The 17,834-nt window shown below is 47.3% G+C and overlaps 2 protein-coding genes across 2 annotated transcripts in view; both read left to right on the top strand.

Annotated features, from left to right (window-relative positions):
* The window catches only part of LOC135394449 (uncharacterized), a 92,473-nt gene that overhangs the window by 61,148 nt on the left and 13,491 nt on the right, over positions 1-17,834 (top strand). The window contains exon 4 of the mRNA XM_064625185.1: positions 14,313-14,414. Coding sequence (XP_064481255.1) covers positions 14,313-14,414 — 102 coding nt within the window. The remainder of the gene's footprint in view (positions 1-14,312; positions 14,415-17,834) is intronic.
* Positions 4,008-9,276, top strand: LOC135395166 (uncharacterized). Its single transcript, XM_064626407.1, has 4 exons — positions 4,008-8,074; positions 8,624-8,812; positions 8,904-8,956; positions 9,259-9,276. The coding sequence occupies exons 1-4, from the start codon at positions 7,996-7,998 to the stop codon at positions 9,274-9,276; spliced, it is 339 nt and encodes a 112-aa protein (XP_064482477.1). The 5' UTR covers positions 4,008-7,995.

Genomic DNA, 17,834 nt, shown 5'->3' with positions numbered 1-17,834 from the left:
GAAAACTCTGAATATTTTTAATCACGACTGAAATTGTGGTGAAAAGACGCGGAGCGACGACTGGTGGGAAACGATCGCCCATCTGTCAAGCAACAGTGCTACATGTCCGCAACCCTCTATCGGCTAAGTCACCGGCTAGGTAGCCGGCTTCTTGAACTTTCCTTGAAAAGTTAGTTCAAACGAGATAGTTCCTGACATATATTCTCTCAAAATGCAAGAACATTGGTACATCGTGGAAATGAGTAACAGAACTGCCACAAGAATTACAATGGGAGTCACCCGCGCAAACATGCACCTCGTCTGGCGGGCCTGCGTGTTGTTGGCAGCCGACCACCGATGTCGCTGTACGCTTCCATTGTTATTGACATGGTTAGGTTCTCCGCCCTACAATGCGGGAATTGCGGAGTTCGTGTCGGGTCTTAGACACAGGGTTGCCCGTAATATTATATCTGAATTTAAAAAAAAACTATAAGGTGGATTTGAACGAAATTTGTGGCGTTTTTATACTGAGCACCCAGGCTGTCAAACGAGCCAACAGTATAACATTGTATGCCTGCTGCTTTGCAGTGCCTTTAAATTTGCCTGTGGATGCTCGGGCCCCATCTGACCTCGGTACCTACAGCACCCCACCTACACGTCAGCGGCCTCCGTAACGTGACTGAAAGACAATCCCATGAACCACGACAAGAACGCTGCTGCCAGAGCCATATATTAAAAGAGAGTCTGGCCATTGGGAGTAGTCACAAAAAGAGGCTCGACCTGTCAATCACAGTTTCGCTCCTCTGATTGGTTTGCTTTTTACCAAGGGGGTCACCATGACACCATACTGCCACCCAAAATGGCGACGAAAACAAACACAGTGAAGCGGGGATTTCGTGACAAAAAATTTTCACAGACTAACCTGATTGTACGCTGCAAATGTACATCCTAATATAAGTTTCTCGGAAATCAGTTTCAACTTATGCTCATTCATCGATATCTAACTGAATATAATACGTTTTGTCGCCGGTGTTAGGCCTAGTGAACACGGCGATCACAACGAAACCATAACAAAAACGGCGCTGTGCTGTACAATCTTACATTTAATTGCTGGATTTCATGGATGTAAACATTCTTGCCTCTTATATTCCAACTATTCATGTGGATTTGTTTAAAAATCATACCGACAACAGAATGTGTCCCAGCTGCCGGCGGCGGTACAACGACGGAAGCAGACGACAATAAACCTCTACCCGAGAAACGTCATGATGACGTTGGTAGACACACCAAAACCGAAACAGATCGGAAGGGCAGAGCAGGGTTCCACGAATGGGCAATTGTTCGCTGCCTCCTATTCAAAGAAAAGTATGACCGAAGGTCGCGTCCTTTTCAGAGACCATCGTAATCCCGTCAAGGCCGTGGCTGTCGGGCGCGACCTTGTCCGCCACTAGCATTGAACGTAGCTCAACTCTACCAAACTCGTGGCGCGGTCGAACATTATGACGTCATTTGTTTACAGACAGGTAGAGGTCTATTCCCGACGTGCCTTACGCTCCCTAGGTGGCGCTCATCAAATTTGCACCAACAATCCACTACTTTTGCAGATTACGAGAGGTATCCATGTCAATCCCATCCAATCCACTTGCCACCCAAAATGGCGCTGCCCATGTTGGATACGGGGGCATTTAGTGGGGATAGGCTGATTAATAGTGCTTCATACTTCAAGACTTTATTGGTCGGAAAGCTGAAAAAGTGGGTGGAGCTTCAGGTATAGGCATGACCCATTAATGGCCAGACTCCCTTTTAATATACGGCTCTGGCGACTGCTAACGGCCAACGCCACCTAGATACAGAAGGCATGCTTATTATTATGCCTCCTCTCCCTCCCTCGCTACATGGACATATTGTCACGGATAACAGGCGAGCGTAAAAGGACGAAGACATTCTTTTGCGCGGGTAGCGTTCTCTCTCCCTCTCGTGCTGGCCGGATAATAAACAGACTGAGTCACCTCCGATTCTCTTAACATTTCAGTACTCAGGGAGCAGTACTCAGTCCCATGCTTTTTAATGCCCTAGTGGCGACACTCCCGTCCCTGTTACCACGAGGTGTACGTCTGAGTATGTATGCCGATGACTTATGTCTGTGGTCGTCCGGGAAACAGTGGCCAGCGCTTCGTACACGTCTTCAGGAGGCACTAGACAAAGTTACCATCTTCTTGTCTCAACGGGGCATGGATGTGTCGTTAGAGAAAACAGTAGTGATGCCGTTCACGAGGAAACGTTTACCGAACTTTCAGCTTCAAGTCAATGGTCAACAACTCCGAAGAGTAACACATCACAGGTTCCTTGGGGTCATCGTGGACAGAGCTCTGTCCTGGTCAGCCGAAGTTCAGCGCATAAAGGAGAAAGCTACATCCGTCGTTAATGTCATGCGCTACATCGCAGGCAGTCGATGGGGAGCGTCTCCGACGGCTATGCTCGGTCTGCATCATTCACTAATTCGTCAGATGTTGGCGTACTCCCTGCCACTTCTACAAGGTCTGTGTCCCACCTCAGAATCTATCCTCGAGAGTGTGGTTGCAAGGAGCCTAAAAGTGTGCTTGGGGGTTCATCGGTCAGCTTCTAACCAGCTCACAGTTGCAGAAGCGAAAGAACCTCCGGTCCCAGCTCTAAGAGTTCAGGAATCACTTCGTCACTTCATCCGACTGTCAACGCGTCATCGTCGGCACCACCTTGTTGAAGCAATTAATAAGAGAGATAATTCCACTTTTCACCAGGCCATTCTGCCATACCGAGGCATCTCACCATCATATAAACGCATTCCAGCATCGCCTTTGCCATGGTGGAGTGTTGTGCCTCTCAGAGTCAATGCAGAAGTTCCAGGCCTTTCGTCGAAGAAGTCCTCACCCCCTTGCATGCAGCGACAGCTGAGCTTAGAATTGATCCAACGTCTGGATGATCGCACGGCGGTATATACGGATGGCTCCACAATATCTACAGGACCCGCCTGTGCCTTCGTTGTACCAGCGTCGAATACTGCGCGCAGTGCTCGACTATCGCATCGTACTTCGTCGACAGCAGCAGAGCTACACGCTCTTCTTCTAGCCATAGAGCATATCTCGTGCGCGCCTTCCCAGGGAAAATAGGTGATTTTCTGTGATTCTAAAGCCGCTTTACATACCCTTATGACACCGGGTACACACCACCTCACAGCTCCTGTACTGAATGACATACTAGTAGCGCACCAAAAAGCAGTGATCGCTGGCCATGACGTGATTTTCCGGTGGATACCTGGCCACTGTGGGATCACCGGACATGATGCGGCCGATCACAACGCCGGGAAAGCACATGGAAATAGTACATTCCGCAGTGTTTACTTCACGAAGGTGGACGCCAAGAGTGCCTTAAAGTCTCTGAGCCATAAGCTGTCAAAAGATCAATGGTTTTGTGGCGAGGCTGGATCTTCCCTTCTGCACCGGGTTGACCCCGAACTAGCTCTGGTCCTCCCAACATCCATGCCACGGCAGATTACGTCATTGTTTCACAGGCTCCGGCTCAATGTACCATACAGTGCAAGACTCCTGTACAGGCTTGGGAAGGCGGACTCTCCTAACTGTCCAGTCTGTGGCTCAATCGAAGACGTCGAACATATTATAGTTACGTGCCCAAGATACTCTGAGTGTCGTGACAGACTTGTAGCCGCGTTAGGCCGGGTTGACAATCGACCCTTCGGAGTGCAGAAGGTGCTGGGCCCATGGCCAATGAGCACTCAACTGCCAGCTTTGCGAGCCGTTACACAGTTTTTAAGGGACACCAAGCTGTTAGATGGGCTATGACCTGTCTGTGGCGTTCGTCGCCGCTTCGCGACATCTCCAGTGGGTGATGGTGGATGTGTCTGGAATTCCTTTCCTTAGGTGATCTGGGGTAGCCGGCCCTCGTGATGAGGGCTACAATCCCCATTTTTTTCTTTCAATCAATCAATCAATCAATCAATCTTAACATTTCGTGGAGGTGAGATTCCTTTCCCCACGGCTTGCCCATTACGTTACAGCGGTCTCCTCCGCGGCTTGTCTCCTGACACCACCATGCCGGCTGATGCCAATGGTCAGTCCATGCCAACCAGCGCTTCCGCGAACTATGTTCCTCTCTAGGCCGGATAGAGAAGCCTCGACTTTTTGCTGGAAAACGAGGCGAAGACCCCACCACCTGGCTCGAAGAATATGAAAGAGTCAGTGACGTCAATATGTGGGACGACTCGTTTCGCCTCGTCAATGTCATCTTCTATCTGGCGGGAACAGCAAAGGTGTGGTTTGAAAACCATGAAGACTCCATAACGTCCTGGGATGCATTTAAAACCCAGCTATCGGCCATAGTTGGAAACGCTCAGTTCCAAAAAAAGGAGGCCGAAGGTTTACTTGCCACTCGAGCTCAGCAGCCCCAGGAGACCTGCACAGACTACATCGAAAACGTCCTGAAGCTCTGTCGAATCAGCAATCCCGCAATGTCACACGAAGAAAAGGTAGGCCACCTGTTAAAAGGCATTGCAGAAGACGTATTTAATTTTCTTTCGGTGCGGAACGTAACCACTGTCGAAGAGCTAGAGACAGAAACACGCAAGTTCGAGGCGATGCGGCGAAATCGTATACGAAGCCCGGCCTTCGAGCGCCTGCCTAACGTTCACAACATCGCCGCTATGGATTAGTGCGGTCCTGACCTGGAGACCATGGTGCGTACCATCATTCGTCAAGAACTACAAGCACTCTTCCGCAACCAACACGGTACCCCTTCCTTTTTGTCGAATATCCGACAAGTTGTGAACGAAGAAATGCGCGAGTTTGGAGCCGACATCAGTCCCCATACCACCCACAACCAAGAGCTACCGTCTCCAGGCCCATTTCCGCAACAGCAACCTCGACCACCTGCCTGGCAGCCCCCAACATCAATTCCTGTCCAATCGAGCTTCCCGGTCCCACAATATCAGACCTTTCCTCCTAACGGCCCTTGGACCCCTTCTGCATACTACCCATCATATGGAAATTACAGGAGGTCCGCTACTTACGGACGCACTCCCGACGACCGCCCAATTTGCTTTGGATGTGGACGTGTAGGTCACATTCGGAAGTACTGCCGCTCTTGTCCGCCTAAGCTTTGGAATACTCTGAACTCACGTAAAGACGCTTGGTATGATGACGCTTCAGCTTTTGGAGGCATTTCGGGAAAGTCGTCGTCCACTCCTCGCAGCATGCCACGATGTCGGTCCCGCTCTCCACCGCCATCCTCGCCTGCTCCCTACCGACCTACTTCTCCGCCACCGTCACGGCGCTCTAGGTCCCCAGCGGGAAACTAAAGAAAGCGACCTTCGGGGGCCGGGCCGCTACAAGTATTGACCAGGAAGTGCCCCTCAGCAACGTGCTTCGCATGCCCAAGAACATTGTTGATATCCACATTGACGGTACCCACATTCATGCTCTCACTGACACAGGCACATCGGTTAGCGTGATCAGTGATCGGCTGCGGAGAAAGTTGAACAAGGTTGTGACCCCATGGACCAGTCCTTGCCTTCGAGGCGTTAATGCGCACTTATTGGACCCAATAGGACTTTGCACACCACGTATCACCATCTCATCGCACGTCGTACCCGCACAGTTTTGTCATTCTGGAACACTGCTCCCATGATCTCATTCTAGGAATAGATCTCCTGCGTGCACACCGAGCCCTCATTAATTGTGCTTCGGACGAGGTGGAAATATCGCCATTTTCTAATCTGGAATACGAAAGCGACTTTAAGCGCGCAGGTTGTGATATATACCAGCTAACTCTCGACACTACTACCGTGCTTCCCGCACAGGCGGCTCTCTGTGCACAAGCATCATCATCCCTTATAGCCGCACAGACGAACCCTCAAGACGTTATTACTGAACCAAATGATCGCCTCATGCTCCAAAAAGGGATTGTATCTTCCCGCAGCCTAGTGACGCTGGCAAACGGCTCAACTTCTATTTGGCTCGTTAACCCAGGCTTCTCTCCACAAACGCTTCCTAAGGGCGTAACAGTCGCTTCATTTACAATGCCGATATCCTGCGCCAGCTACATCACCGCCTCCTGACCCAGCTGAGGACATACTCCCGGAGCGCCTTCTGTCCATGATCGACGGTGCGCTCGACGACGAGAACCGAGTAAAAATTATGCGACTTCTGCACCCTTACGGTACTATCTTTGACTTCGAGAAGAGGCCCCTGAAACGCACATCCGTCGTCAAACATTGTATCGACAGTGAGGGTCAGGGTACCATAAGGCAGAAGCCGTATCGAGTGTCCTTCGCTGAACGCCAGGTCATTCAAAAAGAAGTCGATGACATGTTGAAAGGCGACATTATCCAGCCCTCTTGCAGTCCCTGGGCTGCACCAGTTGCTTTAGTACGAAAGAAAGATAACTCATGGCGCTTTTGTGTCGACTACAGAAAACTCAATAAGATCACTAAGCGGGATACCTATCCAATGCCACGTATTGATGACGCACTCGATTCCCTACAAAATGCAAAATATTTTTCCTCGATCGATATGCGATCTGGATGCTGCCAAATGGGCTTTACGAGTTCAAAGTAATGCCGTTTGGTTTGTGCAACGCCCCAGCTACCTTTGAGCGAAAGGTCGACAACGTTCTTGGCAATTTGAAATGGACCACTTGCCTCTGCTACTTAGACGACATCGTTTTGTTTGGATCTACGATTGATGAGCTCAATGTCCGTCTCGACCAAGTTCTTAATTGCATGCGCGCCAACCTCACGCTGAACAGTAAGACGTGCCGGTTCGGTTCACAAGAACTCACGATCCTCGGCCATGTCGTGTCTGCCGACGGTATTCGGCCTCTCCCTAAGAAGATCGCCGCAGTTGCAGAATTTCCCTGTCCAACCACTGTTAAGTCTTTGCGGAGTTTTCCTGGGTTATGCTCTTATATCCGCAGGTTCATCAAGGACTTCACGAAAAAGCACACCCCCTTCATGCCCTTTTAAAAAAAGGCTCTTTGTAGAGTTGGACTTACGAACACGAGAGCTCCTTCCAGATCCTCAAACGCGAACTTTCTTCCGCCCCTTTACTACGACACTTCAACCCAGACAAACCAACGGAACTTCACACGGATGCTAGTGGAGTGGGACTCGGTGCAGTCCTGGCTCAACGCTGGGAGAACGTAGAACACCCGGTTGCCGGGGGGTATTGTCACGGGTAATAGGCGAGCGTAAAAGGACGAAGACGTTATCTTGCGCGGGTAGCGTTCTCGCTCCCTCTCGTGCTGGCCGCATAATAAACAGCAGTCACCTCCGATTCTCTTAACAATGTAAAGTCAGAATTCGTCTGCTACTGTGTTTCGCTGTTCTGCGAATTCAAGTGCTCGCAAATGATTGCAGCTAACTTGGAACCTGTAGACCTGAATCTGTAGACAAAAAGTGCAACACGTTTTCCAGAATATAAGCCTTGAGAAAAATATGGGACCGTTTTGCGCTTTACTTGAAAGTTTCCAATTTAGTACGCGGGGACGTTCCGTCGCTACCCGCAGACGATGGTGCGATGGAGAAAGCACGTTCGTGATTGGTTACCGCCGTTGAAAACACGATACTGATTGGCTGACTCGTAGTTGTTACGTCGCGTCGACGAGTAAGCAGGCTTTCTCAATCTAGATGGTGTTGCAACGGCCACCACAGTCACCCACGAGGAAGGAGCCGAGCAGGCTCCGAAACCGGGTATAGGAGCTATTCACGTACGTCACTGAAATGATGCATGCTGGGACCGGTCGGCATTTTGTGGTACCATCGCCGTACATCTGCGTACTTTCTAAAGGCTTACGCCGTGATTTTTACCCGTTGATTCTTTCCACGTGGGATTTTGCGACATTATGCAGTAGTCGCACTCAGGTGAAGAAGCTGAAGGCTAGGAGCAATCAGCCAGACCCTCACTTCTTCAAAAGACCGAATTAAACGAGTGAAAAGACACAGGAGTTCTCAGAAAGGCGCTGCCGTGAATGGCTGTCACGCATGAACAACAAGACCTCGGTCCAGACTTGGACAAGTACATGGTTTGCTCACGGCACTTCATCTCAGGTAAGGGTAAATCTGAATGAGCATAAAATAAAACCGAGTGATGCCCAAGTGGATGCTTCGTTGCACCTTCACACAATTTCGACTTTGAAACACGTCAAATGCAGTTTATACATTGTTGCTCGCAGTTCAGTGAAGTTATTTAGAGCGTTATATTTGCATTGTTAACACACACAGTTCCCCCCCGCTCTAAAACTATGGCTTACAAACCGAGGCACAGTCAGGTATTTCTGCATTTTACTTTTGGGGCCCCTTTTTTGTGCATTGTTGAGGCTGTCTTAGGATGGCATTGTGGATACTGGGAAAATCCCTAGATTCAGTGATTCGGGTTGACCATCACCAGCATAATGATGCCTCATTCTGTATATTTGAACACTGTGTGCGGGTTGCTGTAAATGCTCCTTTGTCCCATGTAAAGAATCATCTTCCACAGTTTGCATCTCGAGTAGTTTCAGGACCTCTTGCACGTTTGTACTGACTGTTCCTCCGCTCCCCTCTTACTACTATCATCTACACACTTCACAACTAAATAAGTAACTGGACAATTTGCAGGATCTCCGTCACAACTCTTGGATGAACGCAACCCTGATTGGGCACCTTGCCTGCACTTAGGCTATGACAGCAGAGGTGCTACCACTAATGGAAGCCGCTACAAAAGGCTCAAGCAGCGTCAGTCAGCTGTAGGCATAGTTGCCACAGACGCAACACCGGGATCAGTGTCATCAATTCTAGTCTCAGCAGGTACTCAAATCTTTCCACTATAATTAGGAATTATCCTGTGATATTTATGTCATTTTAGACTAAGTTGATGGCATTAACCAACAAATTTCAGAGCCTTTTGATGCTGATGCCCTTTCTGATGACATGCCAAGTACGAGTACAAAGGTATATGCCCCTGAACACCTTCATTGTGGTCATTGTATTTCACTAACATTGGACATTGACTAAAGTGACCATATTGAATTTGAAGATCCTTGAAGTGACGACCACAGTGTATGTGTGTGTGTGCTGCGTACAATACTTCCGTAGTTTTGACATCTGCCGATATTTCCAATGTTCACATCCTGTTTGCAGAGACATTGTGTTTTTCCTATACAAATATCACGAGGGTGTACGAGATATCCAGAAGATCGTTAATACCAACTGATGGACTACCATGTCATGTTATTTTCATTTTCTTTGCGCAGGATGCCAAACTGGATTGACATGTGCTGCATCACCGAATCCACCGACTGCGCATCGATGTAGCCATAATCCACCGAATGCGCCTCGATGTGGCCTTTACAGCTCAGTGGCGTTACCGCTTGAGACAACTTGACTCTCCCACCTGCTGCCACTGTGGTGTTCTTGAGGATCTGGAGCATATTCTTCTTCATTGCTCCCACTACCAACCTTCCCGAACCACACTCTCCGAGTCTCTTCGTCAGCTGGACTCTTGCCCCTTCTCCCTATCGAAATTGCTTGGTCCCTGGCCTAATCCAGCCCAGCAACGCTCAAAGCTCAAAGCTCTTCTGACATTTCTGGACACCATCGATCGTTATTGTGAAGGGGCTCGTTATTTTATTACCCACTTTCCCACCAGCAATAGGGTAGAATATCGCCTGTGGCGATGAAGCTCCCCACTCTCCAAAGCCAAAATAAAGTTGTTGTTTTGCTGACATCACAAGGATGGAAGAAGAGCTTGTGCACCACAGTGCAGAAACTTGCCAGCTTAGAGACACAGTAAAGGCAACGAAATTCACAGAGGAGGCACTGCAAAGTGACGCAACAAGTGTCCTTGTACACTGAACTACCGTCATTTCTGGCCCTCATGCAAGTGTTCAATATTTTGGAACAGCATGTGCAGAAAACCTGTGCCCACACCTTAAAGGGACTATCGCATCCGGGAACGTATGTATAATACCGATAGGGTAATGTTCGTCACCGCTTCAGAGTCAATTTGGCCAAATTTCTCTTCCGAAAACAGCTTACATTTTAATAAACGAGTTTTAAAGATGAAAGTCACTGAAAAGGTTAGCCAGCTGTAGGAGTCGAACCCACATCTTCTAGATTGCCAGTCCAGGGCTCTACCAATTGAGCTAAGCTAACACGCCTTCTCAGCGACTTCCAGGGTGCGTCATCTGAAGGGACAAACCAGCCACTCTCTCTCACTCATCCTCCTTTCACTCTTACATTTTTGCTCACTCATACACACATGGACCGGCAATCCAGAAGATGTGGGTTCGACTCCAACAGCTGGCTAACCTTTTCAGTGACTTTCATCTTTCATCGTTAATTTCTTAGGCAAATTGAGGCTTTGTATGTATTTGTCCTTTCTATGTTGTTCCAGCCTCAGAACATCAGTTCTCTCGAGTTTTAAAGGTTCGTATTCCATCTGCAGCCAACACGACGATGACGTAAGCGAGCCACACGAATGGGAGCGCAGCGCAGGCGATTGTCTCCGAGGTCGTCTGCTTGGCGTTCGCATCGCAATATACTAAGTGAAAAGTCCTCAGTAAATACGCCGACTTTCGCTTACCCGTGTGAGTCCTGACATAACCATGTTGCTTGAAACACGGTGTTACGCTCCTGGCTGTACGAACACGCTCGACGCCAACCAGAAACAACATTCCGCGAGCCGATCACAGCGAAGACGCCGTTCCCTAGCATTCCGACTCACCCGCCCGCCCGCCTGTCGGTCGGTCGCCAAGGCTACCAAGGTCCCTCCGGCCGCTCCATGATTGGTCTCCTCCGCGTCAAAGGGCGCGCAGTGATTGGCCTCGTCCGTGTGATGTTTCCAGAGAGGGAATCCCGGAATGCGTCGTCTGCTCTTATCAAGTTTTATATCAAACTGCAGAGGAACAACACCACCAATACGCGTCGGGTTTTCAACATGATTATCAGTGATGAACGTGGAGTAAAACAGCACTACAGTTTCGGAATCGACCGGGACGGATGCGATAGTCCCTTTAACAGGTTTTGAAGAAATAATGGTGTTCCTCATGCGCCTAAGACTACGCATTTGTATGCAAGGGCTCTGTTTACATTCCACCATTCACCTGGGGAAAGCGTCAATTGAATGCCGATGAAGTTGAGCACACGAAACAGCTGGCAAACATCCGGATCCATGTTGAAAGAGTGATCAGACTGGTTAGGAACAGGTTCATGATTTTGAGACGTTGTCGACCGGTTCAGCTGTTGAAGGCATCTAAGGATGGTAAATCACCAATCGACAAAATTGCTGTCGTGTGCTGTGCTCTGACGAATCTTTGTAACTTAGTGGTGCCTAGAGATTAATCTGGACATTGTTACTCGTACTCTCAAATCTTGCTAGCTGGACACACAGTTTGCAACTGTTTTGCTTGGAAATAATTATGCGGTGATGAATACAACAGGAGCGTACTGAGTAAAGCTGTTGAATTCGACATGCCCACGTAAGTGGGAAACGCTGCGTCAGCCTTTTGGGCTTGAGGAGGAAGTGAATGTCCAAATTGCACAGTTACTTCCTTTTTTAGACGACATCGCCAACGGCTGACCATGTCATCATTCGGTAGTGACGGTCACACAGAACATGTGAAAATAGGGTGGCTGGTCGTAAAATAGTTAACTGGCAGCTAACATTCAGGTTTAACTCTAGAATGGTATGGATCGATAACCCTAGCCGGTTCCACATTGAAAACGTGGAATTTGCAATATAGAAAAGAGTGGAAAGTTGAAGTTGAAATTCTGGGCCTCAGCACCTTTTTCCCGAGTGGTTCGAGTGAGTGCTATTCTTATTTTGACGTTAACAGACTTGTCTTGTAACGATATGCTGTCTTGAATGAAAACAACTCTATGTGTGATGAAATGGTTTTTATGATTCGGCACCAATAAAGTCTGCATTACCAACATATCGTACATATTCGCCATTGACTTAATGCATGATGCATGATACACTCACAAACATCTGCTGCCACATAAGGCTTTAATCTGCAAGGAGTCCTCCTATTTTCTCTGTTGGGTGAACCACTTTTCCACCATTTCTGAGAACAGCATGTCTAAAGAACACTTCAGCCATTCTTATGGCAACTTCAAGAAGTTGATCATTCCTACAAATCCGGTGCACAGAGATTTCATCTTTTTCCAGAGCACAAAGTGTGCACACTCTACCTCATACACAAGCATTTGACATTGCACCTGATAATAGTAGGCATGAGTATTGCAGGCTATATGAGCTCACCAATATTAAGTTATACACAGCTACTACGCTTATTGGGCTTATTTCTTTCAGGACTCCAGCCTCCAGGTAGAAGCAAACTGCGGGCAGCCACATGTGACACGGGCGCCATGCAGTCGCAGTGGGGCTGTCACAATTTCTCAATCTTTTTAAACGAAATCCACACCTTGAGATGTGGTGCAGACAATGCTTCGGAATGGTTCACCTGCAAAAATATTGGAAATATGAAACAGAAAGCTGTGCATGAAAGAGTGTGCATGTTATCAGTGATTTACTATGACCACGCTTTACACCCCCTTCCTCTCAACATCTTAATCTTGCTTTATTTATTTAATTTTTGCACGTACATCTAGTGTCATATGAATGTGTCTGCGACAGCACTGCTGTGCGAAGCAATACGTGCAAATAGAAAAATTAGGAATAAGAGAACTGCTTGAGTTTTGAACACTAAAATATCCAGTGTTTCAGTGAACTTAATTTCCATTTTTGGAAAGTATGTAATTCATCCGTAATTACTTCAAGTAGTCGTACGAACATGCAATATCGTATTATCGTAGTGTGATTATAACGTCGTCGTAAATTTTTGTACGACATAGCGTCCTCATGTTGTGATACCTCATTGTGACGATAAGACATATCAAGGAGTCAAATTAAGGTTCTGACCTGTGAAAGCTATAGCATGTGATCGTCTTGAATCTCTCTCAGTCCGGGTTTCTCGCTTACAAAAAAAATTGTATGTCTCCAGTGCCTTCTTTGCCTTGAATTGCTTCTTAGAAATAAAGCTATTTTTCATCAAAAAGTATTCGTGGATATCACTATGGTCCACCTGAGGCCACAATGACAAATCGTGTGCACAGTCACCACGCTTTACAGCGTATGGACTTGGTACGGATCGAGGCCAAAGCATAACTCTATTTTCGCTCGATAACGGGACAGATCGTCACCGTCCAAGCTGTCTACGTGTTTCTTGCTTGCACTTTCGTCACACATGAAGCCGTATATCCGTTGTGGAAGGAAGCTATCCAAAAAACAGTCCGCCAACGTCGTCAACACGCGCAGATATTCCGATCCGGTGGTACCACAATATGGCGTCCGAGCAGACGACGCGCTTCCGTGACGTCACGTGAATAAACCCTATACCCTCCCTGTACCTTGGTTGATATTTTATGCGCTATTGTTTTTATCCAACCAGACACACCTGTGTGAAATGGCGAATTCGCGTGGTCATTTCCTGGCTACCTTTTTTTTTTTTTTTTGCCAGATTCCGAGCAATTGCGTTCATATGCTCAACACGTAGCAAACTCGTGTGTTATCGTGGCGTTTTGCGATCCCAAGGACTTTGCCAGCTAGCACTTTTTTCGCCCGGCTTCGATGTGACCGCGCAGCGGCTTGCCCAGCTATATCCGGTGTCGTCACATCCTCACCGCAAGGGCGGGGATGACCTTCATTGGCCCGCACGTCGAAGTTCACATGGGTTAGCGGACGACGGAACCTGAAGACGAGCGACCGCAATGCTTATCACTACCTTTATCTTGTCATTCATCTTACATTACATTCTTATCTTACATTCGTTACATTTAAAGTCAACTTGCTTTAATTGCCTTCAATTACCTCTAATTATCTTCAGTTGTTCTTACCTCTTACTCTTAATTACCTTCGACTACTTGAATTTCAAACCATTTACCTTCATTTACATTTACCCTCTGATATCCCCTTTACATACCCACTTATACCGCTGCCTCGGTGAGTCTTCACCATCTCATAAACGGACACACACATACATACAGCGTTTTCCATTTTGACACTTCAAATGCTGACGCATTAAAAAATTATCTCGTTTACATCACCTGAGTCTTTCTGGGTCAGGCCGATAACTTATGGGACAACCCTAGTATATCCTTACCGCATTGCAGAACACGTGCAGTCAGTATGGTTTGGTCTGGTAGTCCACAGTTTCTCGTGGGGTGAAACAGTGTACAATGCAACCTGTACAGACCAAGTTTAAACGCATTTTAGATTTTCACCATTCTCATGTCTCCTTCCCAGAGGCGACGCAACTTCCTCATTCCTTACTTGGTGGTTGAGGCGATCATCCTCGTTGAACTTGGAATCATCATCATTTTGCTTGCTGTTCTTTGCGGCGTGGTCGTAAGTTAAACTTTTTACTCGCAAAAAAGTTTGTTGTTTTACCCAGACGGCTATGTGTTGATTCCATTCTACTTATTCTGTCGATATTTATGACATCGGAGAATAGTAAACGTTACGAGTTTAGCTGTTTTTCTCTTATCTTACGTTGCAGTGGTTGGCAGGCTTTCGGGCAAAATGAGATAGCATAATGAGAGACGGTCCTTGTTGAAAGCCATTTTTTTCGAAGCAAATCTTGATGTGAGCTCTGACCTGAGGGTCGCTTCTCGGCACATAACGGATGTAGTAGTTCCTCTGTACGCTCGAGAGCTCTGAAATCGAGGCGAGCGCGTAGGCGCGCTCGCCTCGTGTCACGTGGTACACTTTCTGATTTCGCGCGCGTTCTTTCTTACCAGGAAAAAAAACTCCACGCAAGGCGTATGTTGTATAGGGAACAATCGCGGTGGGTGTTTGTCTGCACCCTTTACAACTTTCTAGTTCACATCTCGGCCTTAAAGGCGGTGTCCGGACAAAAAACGCAGTTGAACTGAAGGCGCGATCGGAATAGTGGGTGCCTGAAATACACGTAAGCGGAATATATCGTTTTGAAACAGTCGAAAACATTAGAAAATGAATTGAATTGGATTTTGCAGCCGGCTGCGTGCTCCCGGCTGAATTCAGGCAACAGTGTGCTACGACGTCACTGGAGTTGGTTATGAAGGCAGGCTGTCCGTCACAAAATGCGGTATTCCGACTCGCAACCTGCTGCCAAACAGTCACTAGAAACATCTGCGTTTCATGCTTTCGGTGGTATCGGATCGCAACCAGCATGACGACACCGTCAGCTTAGCAATTGGGAATCTCGCCGGCAATGCCAATTACGTCACCGGAAGAGGCGAAACAGGGAAGGGCCGTTTCAACCGGAAGCGGACAGTTGGTTTTGAATTCGATCTTGTTAATGTTTTATAGAAAACAACAACAACAACAAAAAATCAACACGAATTAATTTTGCGGAACTTTTTTGGTATTTTCTTCTTGGAAGGCATCTCAAAGTGGATATCACATTAACTTTAGACATTCGGATTCCTCGCGGACGCCACCTTTAAGACGAATAATTTAAAAACACAAATCTAATTATGTGCGCCTTTCATCAGCCCCCGTGAAAAAATACAGGCGATTAGACCTCCTCACAATACTCACTCCTCACAATACTCTGGAGTTTTTTTGGACCCCTGTGCACGTTAGCTTGGACACCCTGTATATATTTGTAACATAGAATTGTGACATGCAACAAAGAGTGTAGTGGCCATGCAAACCATAACAGCATCTATAAACGATGAACGCCATTAGAAAGAATAGGAAAGAACTGTCCTGACGTGTTTCATTTGTGGAGTGTTTCTGAGTGCCTTGTTAATGCAGGATAGGTGAATAACGTTGCACTTGTAGATGAGATAAGACCCCCTGCCACGTCTGTCACGTGAGGATCTGAACCCGGTTTCCAGTATGTATGGGTAATGTTGTCAGTACTGTGACCAGGGACGTCAAAATTCATGCCCAGCAATTCGGGACAAAACGTAAAGCAGGCTTCACCTGATACTGATCCCATAGAAGCCATGCATTAGGAATAGAAAAGCGCGTGCAGCACGTTCCGTTGTTACCGCTTTGCATTCGTTCTCTAGCGGGACGTTGCCTGTGTCATATAGCGATACATTTAGTGCAAGTTTCATTGACGAATATTGGGGTCTTCGAGGTTCCAAATTTCCGACCTGTAAAGGAGGCTTCACGAGGTGCACTGAAGCGTTGGTTGAGGTCCTCAACCTGGTGAGTTAACGCAAATACACCATGTATTTTGCAAGAAACGCGTGAGTTGAATGCTCTGTACGACATCTCAAACACCCTACAAGACAGATAAGTTCGCAGAATTTGCTGCGCATGCAAGAATAAAACAAATATCTTGCTGTCAGGAGACTCCTGCTTCGATTCACGCAGCGTGTGAGGAGGTTTGAGGCCAGAGGCGTGCCGGCAAGGAATATCTTGATATGAGGGATGGCAAACTAGCACAGAGGCCGATATTAGAGCACTAAGTGATTCCCTTCGCCTCGTAGAGAAGCATCATCTACTTACCGCCGTGGGATGCTCGTATTGAAAATCAAAGAGCGGTTGTAGTGCGTTGTATTTCTAATGCGATGCTGTGAAATGTAAATGTATGGGTTAATATTGTCAGGTTTGTTTGAGGTTCCAAACTTTTCCGCTCGGTTGCTTTATGAGCCCCAATGGTGGTGGTGGTTGGGGGGGGGGGGGGGGGTTCCTCCGCACACATCCGCATATACTTCGCGTGCTGCAAATGCCGCTTGCATGAATTCGAAATATGAAACAGGTCCAGCTCCTCCTACGCCCAAAATCCTGAATAGGCTGTGAAAAGGACAACGAAAATCAGGTGAGACGATGTTGATATTCAAAGGGTGATTTTAACATCCCAGCAACTAACATCTGCTTCCTAAGTCCCGAACGTACAGAATCGTCCTCGCCTCCTTTAATGTTCTCTATGATTGGTCCTTCAAAGAGCCATATTTGCGTATGGGAGACTTTGATACGCGCGTTTCGGATCGTTTTTCCTCTATTTTCTTGGTAACAGGTATCACCCAATATTTATTTAAGTGTAATTTGTCATCCATTGTCCATCCTCCCGTCTCACTTCTACAAGTCTGACATTATGCTGCTGCACGAACAAAGAAGGAGGAACGGAGGCTTTGTAGACATAGTGTGTGTGCAATTGGTACAAGCGGAAGACCAGCGGTCCAGCACCGGACCAGAATCTGTAAAAGTCAAGCACAACTCCCTTTGTTGAGTATACGGTCAGCGTAGGGCAGCGCAGTTTTAGCAATTTTCGTTGAAACATTTATCTACATAAAGCTGACATCAGACGCTTTTACAGCACCCTGCTGTGTGTGATGAAGAGGTTTCAAGAGAATACACAATGTTTTGTGATAGGTGTGAAAGATGTCGTCTTTAGTTCACCAGTAAAATATCAATGACAAAATATACAACGCCCTCGTACAGTTATCGCTACTTCAGAGACACGTAAGAGGGAAGTAACGCTTCCTCTGATACCACCAAATCGCACAATATCTTCTTTTTCATCTTCAGATTGATCGAACCACAATTGAAGCACACTGGTCTCAAGCAATGCAAGCTATGTGAGCACCTGCTGTACAACACCTGCCCAAGCAGCACAATGTACTGAAAGTCGAGTGCAATAGGGGTGGACGGGTAGGTGGAAGGCCTTGAACAGACTCTTGAAACTAAAGAACATTGATAAGACACATACCGTCCACCCCTATTGCACTCGACTTTCAGTACATTTTGCTGCTTGGGTGCGGTCTGTGCATCAGCATCGTGATAATATCATGTAAAGGTTTATTTTAAGCTCTGTACGAAGAGCGG

This window comes from Ornithodoros turicata, chromosome 5 (genome assembly GCF_037126465.1).
Source record: "Ornithodoros turicata isolate Travis chromosome 5, ASM3712646v1, whole genome shotgun sequence".
NCBI lineage: Eukaryota > Metazoa > Arthropoda > Arachnida > Ixodida > Argasidae > Ornithodoros > Ornithodoros turicata.
This window is presented reverse-complemented; position numbering and strand designations above follow the sequence as displayed.